This window comes from Oryzias latipes, chromosome 12, assembly GCF_053564925.1.
Source record: "Oryzias latipes strain Hd-rR chromosome 12, Olatipes_Hd-rR_3.1".
NCBI lineage: Eukaryota > Metazoa > Chordata > Actinopteri > Beloniformes > Adrianichthyidae > Oryzias > Oryzias latipes.
The window spans coordinates 29,630,725-29,641,109 of NC_136248.1; the positions used below are offsets into that span (position 1 = coordinate 29,630,725).

The window sequence follows — 10,385 nt, forward strand, 5'->3', positions numbered from 1 at the left end:
GTCGGCGTTGCTCTGAAGTCAGATTCACAAGGAGGCGGAAGCTCTCTCTCCATGATTTGGGTCAAAAAATGAGAGCCGCTGTGGCCCGGCTCCTGAGTTCTGGCTGCCGTCCTTGTACCCATGAAAAAGGGCCTTCACAGAGTGCCTTCTTTTAAGATGCAGAGAGTGGAGGGGGGGGCGGAGGTGGGGCTTGAACATACATAAGAGCCAAAGACCGTCCGCCAGTCCAATTTGGCATAACATCACCAGACAATTTGTTTAACCTATACGAGGCAGCTGATTGGACCTCTGCTTTCATTTAGTGCCTCTTTATCCTCTCCCGAGGCTCGTCAGAATTAATCCTTTGGGGTCGGCCCATTTTGGAAGAGAAGCGGCACATTGGTGATGAGCGCAGGCCGGTTGCTCAGAGCAGAGGCTTTGTCCTGGATGTCGGATGTTCAAAACGTGACCGGGGGCCAGTCCCAGGACTTGGTTCTGCAACCTTTATGGGACTACCTCCACCAGAACCACCATGACCTTCTGAGGAGCCCTCTCTTCCCCGTGGTGCTCTCTGTCACCACCTACTTTGTGCTGGTGGGTCTCTACACCGTGCTGGACTTGCTGGCTCCCTCTTGGCCATTCATCAACCGTTATCGGTTGCATCCTGACAAGCCCGTCACCTGGCCCAACATCTGGATGACTCTTGGCGTCACCATCTACAACCACCTGTTCTTCATTTTTCCCGCTGCAGTGGCGCAGTGGCTGTGGCGACCACCGACTCCTCTGCCCCCTGAAGCCCCCACCCTCTGGAGCTTCTTCCTGGGCATCCTGGGCTGCATGTTTGTCTTCGATTTCCAGTACTACCTGTGGCACCTCTTGCACCACCGGGTCCCCTGGCTGTACCGCACCTTCCACGCCGTCCACCACCAGTACAACCAGCCCTTCAGCCTGGTCACGCAGTACCTGTCCGGCTGGGAGCTGTTCAGCGTGGGATTCTGGGCCACCATCGACCCCATCCTGCTGCAGTGCCACTGCCTCACGACGTGGGGCTTCATGGTCTTCAACGTCTACGTTTCCACCGAGGACCACTGCGGCTACGACTTCCCCTGGGCCATGCACAACCTGGTGCCCTTTGGCCTCTGGGGGGGAGCTCCCAAGCACGATGTTCACCACCAGCGCCCGGGCACTAACTTTGCCCCATTCTTTGCGCACTGGGACTGGCTGGGAGGGACGCACATCGCGCCAGCTCAATCCAGCCACGCTGCCAAGTGGGAGCCAGACGAGATGAATGAGAAGAAAGAGTGAAGAGGCTGAATGAACCTCTGACTGACTCTGCTCTGATCCACACAGACTCGTTTACATTCCATCCTTTCACCTTTTCTCTTTGACGTCGTCTCACTAAGTTTTCTGGAACTGCTCTAACACCTCCTGACTTGCTTGACAAATAGAATATTTTGCCAACATCGGTCATCCTGTGCTGCGATGAATGTACAAATGGGCGTAGAAATTCCTCCTGTATATATCACTGTACTGCTGCGTTTTTGCTTCTCTTTAAGCCGTTCTTAGGTCATTGTGCGTGTGCGATGTGTTTGCATTGGCCTTACAAAAATAAAACATCAAACTGCATTAGGCAGCTGTCGCGCCGTCTTTCAGACGGTGAGATCCGTCGGAAAGGATTCCCAAACCCTCTGCCTCCCTCTCGCAATGAAAGGCTGTCTTTTAGCTGCATCCCAGCATCAAGCATGGGTGCAATACTAATCTATCACCCTGCCTTTGAGGGGAGACAGTCTGCCTGCAGGAATCTGTAGCAGAGGAGAAAATCCGGGGAATGCAAAGTCGGAAACGGATCTGGGTTGGCCTGAATTACTATTGTTCTTCCTGGTGTAGGTAGGTAAACAAATACTGAACTTGAGTCATCACCTAGGCAGAAATTGATTCTTTTAAATGACAACACATGCATTTCCTCTTGAGAACCAGCAGAGGTCTTTCCTCCTGCAAGAGCTGCAAATCCTTGTCTGCATGATGAGCAACAAGTTAAACACAGGAACCCAAAACAAACCCTTCACTCTGTTTTTACATACTTTTTTTTAAGCAAGAACACGTCCAACTGATTTTAGCGAGACTGAAACGGCACTGGAACCAGTGACTCATTTTCATGCTCTGCAGTTGTTTACAGTCAAGCAGCAGCCAGAACTGGTCAGACCTGATTTTGCTTTCCACCTGACACACCTCTCTGGTGCACATCCGTCTGCATATAGTGTCTCAGTAAGCCTTTGTGTGAAAGGCAAAGATCCTCATATTTCGTATTTGGTGGCCTAGTTAGCACAAACCACAGTTCTGCAAATCCTCTTGATGAGGAACCTTTGAAGCGCGTCATAAGTACCTGTTGATTCCTCTGAGTTTTTGAGAAGTCTGTGTTCCCTTTTACCTGCATGTACAACTTTGATCGTTTGGATATTTGTACCAAGCTTAAAGTTCAAATGTGATCCAAAGGAGCAATATTTTATGGAGCATGCAGAAGGAAAAACATAATTGTTTCTCAACGTGACTATTAGTTTATATAAACATTAAAAAGGGGGCTGTACACAAGCTCCTCCCCCTGCAGGCAAAGGAGGAACACGACCGACCAGACAAGTTTGTGGTTGTTTTTTGTGTCCACCTGCTTACACGCCGTCTGTCAGCCCTTTTTCTCTGTTGTTCTCATTTCTGTGTGTTTTGTCGAATCATCGTTTTGTATTTGTTTCTGGTTAACAGGATTCTGGACTGATTCATTTGTGGATTTGATTATATTTGGTCTTTTTCCATTCTTTTAATTCTAGCTTTTGGATTTGCAACAACCTGCAGCACAAAGTTGACTCATTTTATGGTCTTTATGGTAATTTTATATGAGAAGGGAGGGGGTAAAAGACTAGGGTGGCAAATGACAACACCGGTCTAGGAGGCCATTACAAATTAAAGGATTTTGAAGCCTATAATTTGAGGGGCCGAAGATTTTGTTTTAAAAAATGCATTTTGTAATTTTTGCAATGCTGAAAGAAGCTTCTGTTGATGGTTTCTCAATACTAACGATACTTAAAACTGACTCAAAAATTGGGAGGCAAAGCTTTTTAGCTAAGGGGGCCTTTGCCCCTCCGTAGCTCCGCCCCTGCTCCTCCCGTTTTACCAGCATTATTATTTTATTCAAAAAAAAATTTGAAACTTCAAAATGTTAACACTGTCTGGGACAACCTTGAAGAGGGGAAATATGTTTTTTATTTTAATAGTCAGTTCCTTCCTCCTATATATTATTAGTCTGCATTGTAAAAAAAAAAAAAGCACTTCTGGTTGGATGACGACTGCATTTTAGCCACATTGACAGTAAAGTTGAATCTGATTATATCACCATAGCAACCTCTTTAAATTCAGAAACAATGAAGCCACAAAATGTACAAAAGTCACCTGCATGCATTTTCTTTGTGTCAAAACGTTAAAAAATATATTTATGATTTTATATTTTATTCTTAAGAACCCTATGTATGGAGGGTCAAATGTTGGGTTAAAGTGTAACTTTTATTAGAAACAAAACTTTTGAAACTTTTACATATCAACACCCGCAGACTTTTACTTTGTTGCAGACTTCACAAATATTTTAGGAGACTGAAACGGATTTCCCATGATGCTTTAGCAAAATGGAGAACTTATCATTGAAAAACAATTTTGCATAAAGTAATTGTTTTTGTGTAGTATTTGTTTTTGTACATTCATGGTGGAAAGAGGAAGCAGTGGTCATGAAAGTGTAAACATTTATGTTTCAGCTTAAATGCATAATAAAAACACAAACTGGTTTAAGTGAATGTATATTAAATACTAACTCCACTTTTTGTGAAATACATTATAATGTTAAAAATAACAAGAATAATTGATTTACTTAATATTACATTTTAAAATATTGTTTTTGTAATTGTGGTATAAGGACAATGCCCTTCGAAGTGTCCATTATTAGACTTTAATGGACTTTACAGGCGCAACCTCATTGGGAATTATCCCTTCCATATTTATCAGCACAATCTAATACTTTTTTTGTATTTCTTTAGAGTGTGCCACATTAAAGCAGGCTACACTTTAAATATAAATCTGTTATTTGGATTTTAGGTTTTAATGCATCTCTCTTAAAATGTGGCTCCTTTTTTATCCATAGCATCACGCTGCGAGAAAACAATTTTTTTAAGTCATTAAATATTACTGTGAAGTTATCTTAACAGAACTAATGAAAGCAAATTATCAAATGAGCTACAAAGACTTTATTGTTCTTCTTTTGTTTGTTTTATACTCGTCCTGAAGTCGATCATCATGGCAGATGCTGCTCTACCCACAATGCCTGAAAAAGGTAACTCGAGTGCTGACAAAAGGACAGGTGACTCTTAATCATTTACCTCATCGTTCACGGTCTGTTTACCTGGGGGAGGGAGGTGACTTGGGTGGGGCTTGAAACACTGACTTCTTATCTCCAAAAACAAATGAACTAAGGACCCCTCAGTCAGAAACAATAAACTCTTTGTTTTCCTTTAGGTTGAGAAAATAGAGAAATACGGCTTTGAGGCTCTGCCATGAAGCTAAAAAACAAAACTTCTTTGACGTAGAAGTAACTAAAACAATGACTTGTACTGAAACCAGTGGATAGGATCATCGTCAAAGCATGTCCCATCCTGTTCTCAAGCATTTCCACCCCCACTCCCAAGCTCTGGCTGCCTTTTTTAACCAGAAAACCTCCTAAAGAAGTGTTCCTTCTCATGGTGCAAGTCACCAGCACATTCCCAGAATTCTCAACATTTCAACTCATCAAGATGATCAACCTCTGATTACATCTGTGACCGTCAGAGGAACAGCGCGGCTCGGCGTGACTCAACCAAAACAGCACGAAGGACTTTCACAGATATTTCCTTCTGTCGCTTTTATTTATAAAAAAATATGTAACATTTTAGTAGCTGTAAAAAATACAGAGAAACCATAAAAAAATAAAAACAGTGTTGCACAACTCATCTTAAACATGCTAACTAGTTAGCATTAGCGTCATCATCAAACATTACATAATTGTTAAGTTGCTTTCGTGAATGGCACCAAACCCCGGCCTTGGACAGACGTTCCCCACCATTATGTACAATATAAAATACATATTTAACAACAATAGTTGAGGTTTTTTTATTATTAACCACAGTTTTTTTCACATTTTGTAAGTCTAACTTTGTTAATCTATTAACACCTGAGCGTTGGCTTTAGTGTTGACGTTCGTTGAGCTATCGTAACTTTTTAACCGTTTATGCAAAGGGCCTATACCATGCAGTGTCAACAATTGAACTGTGAAAATAACTAATATGTCATTAAAAAAACATTCTTTAGTGTGCTATGGGTCATATATTATCATATATAAGAATATAGTTTACTCTGAAAGGCTCAAGAAAAGCATTATATAGGCAACTCCAATGGATTGTGATATGTTACAATTACACAATTAACGTAAACCGCTAACTGTACTAACAAAGTTTTGCATATAGTCGCTTTTCTCAGCATCAGAATCTGTTAGAATTACATCTATTGTGTACATGGTCAAAGAGTTACGCTAGTTCAAGGAACATGTGTTACTTTGCTGTCGCTAGCAACAGCTTAGGTATTAGAGGGTTAACGTGACAACAAGGGTTTCGTGCTACAAGGTGCTGGTCTGCGTGGTTCCCGAATCCGACACATACGCCTTGCTCTTTTTGGAGTATTTCATGGAGCTAAAGGATACTCTCATTCTCTCCACAGTCCGGCTGCTCCTGCAGAGCAGCGTGTTCTTCACGTGGTTCCTGAAGTCCTCCGACACAAAGTAGTAGATGAATGGGTCCAGGCAGCTGTTGAGGCTCGACAGGCACAGGGTGGTAATGTAGAAGCTGTAACTATTTTCTGCCATCCCGTCTTTCAGAAGGGAATAATGCAACACCAGCATGATGTTGCTGGGGATGAAACAGACCAGGAACGTCACCAGGACGATCACAATCAGCACAACTACTTTGTGTCGGTTCTTTGATGTAGCGTTCTCCTCCTTGGCGCCCCCCAATGTTTTCAGTAGAAGGATGTAGGCCGCAATGATCACCACACATGGGACAAGGAACACTACCAGACCCATGAAGATGAAGTAGTAGAACTGGAGCTGGATGGAGCCGAACGGGTATTCGGCGTCTTTAATGATGCTCACATCATGGCAAGTGGTCACGTTGGGATCCTTGAGCTTCACCGTGTGGTCGTACAGGTATAGAGGCGTGGTAGTTAGCCAAATAAAAGCCCAAATGGCCAGAGAGATGCCAATCGCAATTTTGTTGTTCTTCCTTTGCATGGACAGAGGGTGTGCAACAACCCAGTATCTTTGCACGCTGAGGCATGTGATGAACAGCACGGAGCAGTACATGTTCCCGTAGAAGAAGCTGATAAGGACTTTGCACATCGGCTCTCCATAGGTCCAGTCGTTGCCATTTAGGTGGTACGAAATTTTCAGAGGCAGCCAGATGACGAAGAGAAGGTCAGCCAGAGCCAGGTTGGCCATGTAGATCGAAGAAGGGTGCTTCTTCTGGGTCCTGAAGAGGAACACCCATATAGCCATTCCATTTGCGGGAAGTCCCACCACAAACACCAGGATGTAGATCATCGGGAAGAAAACGGTGGTCAGGGGACTCTTCAGAGTCTTCACAGCTTCTGCACTCGTGATATAAAGACCCGAGTTGTTAGGGTCTTCCTGCGCTATAAATGTTCGAGCTAAAAAATGAGAGAGAGAGAGAAAAACGTTAGGTAGCTCAAAACAACGATATTTATCACAACAAACCCCGAGATGTTTGTTGGTCAATAACCAACAGGTACCGGTACATTGATGAATTTGATCAAGCATTGAATAACTGGGAGTAATCAGATGTTTGCTAATCAACTTCAAACGCTGTGTTATTTTTGTAAACTTCTGGAGGTCTGTCCTCCGTAAACACGGTTGCACAGACGCACGCAGCATTGGCGTTGATAATGTATGAGCCGACATGTCGGCAAAATACGACACATTGCTGACATTTTCTTCTCGTGAGGAGGAAAGAGTGGCTAAACTATCCCGAGTCTCATATCTTCTTCTTTAAGCGAAAAATCTGATCATTTAAAAAAAGCTAAAAACGATCTTAGCATGTTTTAGTGCACTTGCATTTCAATAAACGCAGTGAAACGTCGAAGGCCCTTAGTGTTAAAACGAGACCGTCCGGTTTAAGTCTTGGCTGTGTGTTGCACTGCTGGTTTCTGTAAAAACCCTGCCCCACCTTCTTCTGCGGATTACCTGCATCAGGTGTGCTCCACCAATGACAAACACCATGAAACACAAAATCCTGCCCTTGAGGACTATAAATGGACATGCCTGATGTGGGACGTCCACGGGCAATGTCAAAACCAAAACCAAGCTCGTCCAAAAACAAGAATTCATGTTCCTATGGTCACTCAGTCCCATGGGCTGCTAAGTAGACCTAATGAGGTGTGGCTTTGAAGAGTTTCCCCGATCCTCACTGTTCTAGTAAAGAAGTAAGAAGTTCTCCTCAGCCACAAAATGGGCCTTCAGCAAAAATGAATGCATTCAAAAAGAACTTCCCAGAGAAACTAATGGTTTCTGTCCTGCAAGCTTCACTGAGAACAACAGAAAATCAAAAGGGTTCAAGTTAAACAACTGTTTAATATACAAAAACTAATATCTTTGCTGTAATAGTTTTAAGGGTAAAGATAATAAAGTAAATCGTAAAAACTAGTCCAGAGCTTGTAATAAAAGCATAACCCGGTTGTTACGTAAACGATATTGTTTTAATTATTAACAGAAGAGGTAATTGTCTTCTCGTCTGGGATTTTTTTTTTCCCTTCTGAAAACAAACACTCATGTCAGTGAAACAAAAGCAGAACTTACAGTTTTTGGATTCTCCCACATAAAAGCAGCAGAAAAGCAGCAGCACGGCTCCTAGGATCCGCACGGACTCCATGTTTCACAGGTAATTCCTCTGGGCGCGCGTGCGTCTTCACGTTTCCTCTTGTCGGGGAGACCCTTTAAGAAAACTTCGACGACACGCCCCGAGACTACCTGCTGCAGCGGTGACGTCACTCGAAACCGCCCACCCCGCATTGCTCTCGGGTGGCTGGTGTTCTTTCACGGTTGCTATGGTTTCGGTGCGTGAGTAAACCAAACAAAGATGTTGTCGTTTTTCCCCATAAAAAAATAAAAATAACACACGGCACACACTCAATTAGATTAATAATACGGTTCTTTTAAAAAACCAAGGAATGAAATATTGAAAATAGGAAATATTGGATTAACTTAAAAAAAATCAAAGGACAAAAAGAAAGAAGACAAAGAAATTAAAATAGAATACAATTAAATAAATGTATTTTTAATCATATTAATAATATTTTCTTCACATATCATTCACTTTATTTGAATACGATTTTATATATATATATATATATATATATATATATATATATATATATATATATATATATATATATATATATATATATATATATATATATATATATATATATATATATATATATATATATAATATGTAGTGCAATGTAATTTAATAAATATCATATGATATGAAATAGTACTGCATATATTGATTAGAAATTTTTACAAAGAAAATATTTAGATCTTCCTGACATTATAATAGCTCCTAATCATGCTATTTTAGATGTTACTTAATAAGGTTGCACACATTTACTAAAATTTTAATTTCTACTCAGGCTATAAAACGGGTTAGCATATATTTTAGGGTCAGAAAACGCTGAAGAAAAATAATTTATATATATATTTTTTAAATTTGATTGCCACAAAACAAAAAAAAACTCAAATAAAATGAAATGAGAGCTTGAGAGTAGAAAAAAAATCAAAAAGAAATTAATTTTTAGGAAGTTTAAAAGAAGTGAATAAAGTTGTGAGGTTGTCTTTGTGATTTTCTTTTGTCCAAAAGTTCCAAAAAGTGTTCTGTAAGAAACACTGTCCTAAAAACTGGTCTAACCACCCCTATTATGAATCTAACAGGAAATGTCCTGCCTGACAGACACAAAGTCAATAAAATAAAAGGTCAAGGTGAAACTTATATTTATTTAGTTTCATTGTCTTTATTTTTATGTTAATGTAGATAATACTGGACATAATGTTTTTACACTAATTAGAATTTTTTATTATCATGTTGCTTTCTTAAAATGTTTTCTTTGAGAATTATTTCAATTATATTTGCAAAGTAAATGTAATAAAAGAAAAGAGCATGATTTGTCTTTTGCTTGCATATTGTAGTGAACTTTTCCTGTAAGCCCTGCCTTTAAATAAACCCACACCCTGAGTGTGCTTCTGAGTCAGCGAATGCCAGAACAATTCCAAAAATGTCCATTACCTCATGTCTACATGAAATTGAAACATGCTTTCAGGTCACATGAAAACCAAAGGTATGCTGCTGATGCTCTGATAAATAGCATCCGCAGGAAGAATAAGAATATGGCGGCTTATCTATGTAGGCGTTAGCACTGCGTTGGTAATGCTAGAAAATACTGAAGGAAATAAACAAATTTCTTGACATCTCCTCCCTTTGATGCAAATTCAACTATTCTAGGAGCTGCTTCAGGAGGAGGTGGTTCCCTGTCACTGTGGGGAGTGTTGACTGGAAACCTTTTAATCTACACACTAAATACAGATGTGATAATATAACACTTAAAGAGCTGATTTTACTTCTGAGCCAAAATAACATATGGACCTCATCTACACAGTGTTAAAGTGACACTGAACATAGTGTTCAATTTTCAGAGTTAACATAACTCTTTTGGGTGTTAATAATTGACACCATCTGTACAACTTTAACACTAAAAATCGTTGAATAACCCCCACAGAGTCATGTTTACTCCACCAACGCTTGGGAAAAGGTCCTTACGTTTGCTGTTTGACTACAGATTCTTGACACTGGGGGAATGCATTTGTTCATCTTGTAAACCCGTTTTGTCCCTTTCGGGGTCACAGGGCTGCTGGAGCCTATCCCGGCCACTCATGGGCAAAGGCAGGGTACACCTGGACAGGTCGCCAGTCTGTCGCACGGACACAATCACACACTCAATAAATCTCACCTTCACACCTAGAGGCAATTTAGATTAACCAATTAACCTATGAAGCATGTTTTTGGACAGGGAGGAAGAAAACCCACCCATGCACGGGGAGAACAAACACAGAAAGGTCCTCTATTCTGTTTCAGGTGTGGGACTTGAACCGGGAGCCTTCTTAGTGTGAGGCAACCACTACACCATCGTGCAGTCGACTGGGGAATTTGCTTTATTTGGAGCGTTGTACAGCAGGAGCAGAAAAAACAGTTAGAAAAAGATTGTATTTGTTATGCACT

The 10,385-nt window shown here is 41.0% G+C and overlaps 2 protein-coding genes across 2 annotated transcripts; one reads left to right on the forward strand and one right to left on the reverse strand.

The window, feature by feature from the left end:
- Positions 1-234: 234 nt before the first annotated feature.
- On the forward strand, positions 235-3,807 carry ch25hl2 (cholesterol 25-hydroxylase like 2). Its single transcript, XM_020707478.3, has one exon. The coding sequence runs from the start codon at positions 385-387 to the stop codon at positions 1,282-1,284; it is 900 nt and encodes a 299-aa protein (XP_020563137.1). The 5' UTR covers positions 235-384; the 3' UTR covers positions 1,285-3,807.
- A 1,087-nt stretch (positions 3,808-4,894) lies between these two features.
- Positions 4,895-8,066, reverse strand: LOC101174360 (proteinase-activated receptor 2). The gene is made up of 2 exons (XM_004074500.5): positions 7,910-8,066; positions 4,895-6,744 (listed from the first exon to the last, which is right to left on the reverse strand). Exons 1-2 carry the CDS (start codon positions 7,980-7,982, stop codon positions 5,660-5,662), a joined length of 1,158 nt encoding a protein of 385 aa, XP_004074548.1. The 5' UTR covers positions 7,983-8,066; the 3' UTR covers positions 4,895-5,659.
- Positions 8,067-10,385: the final 2,319 nt, after the last annotated feature.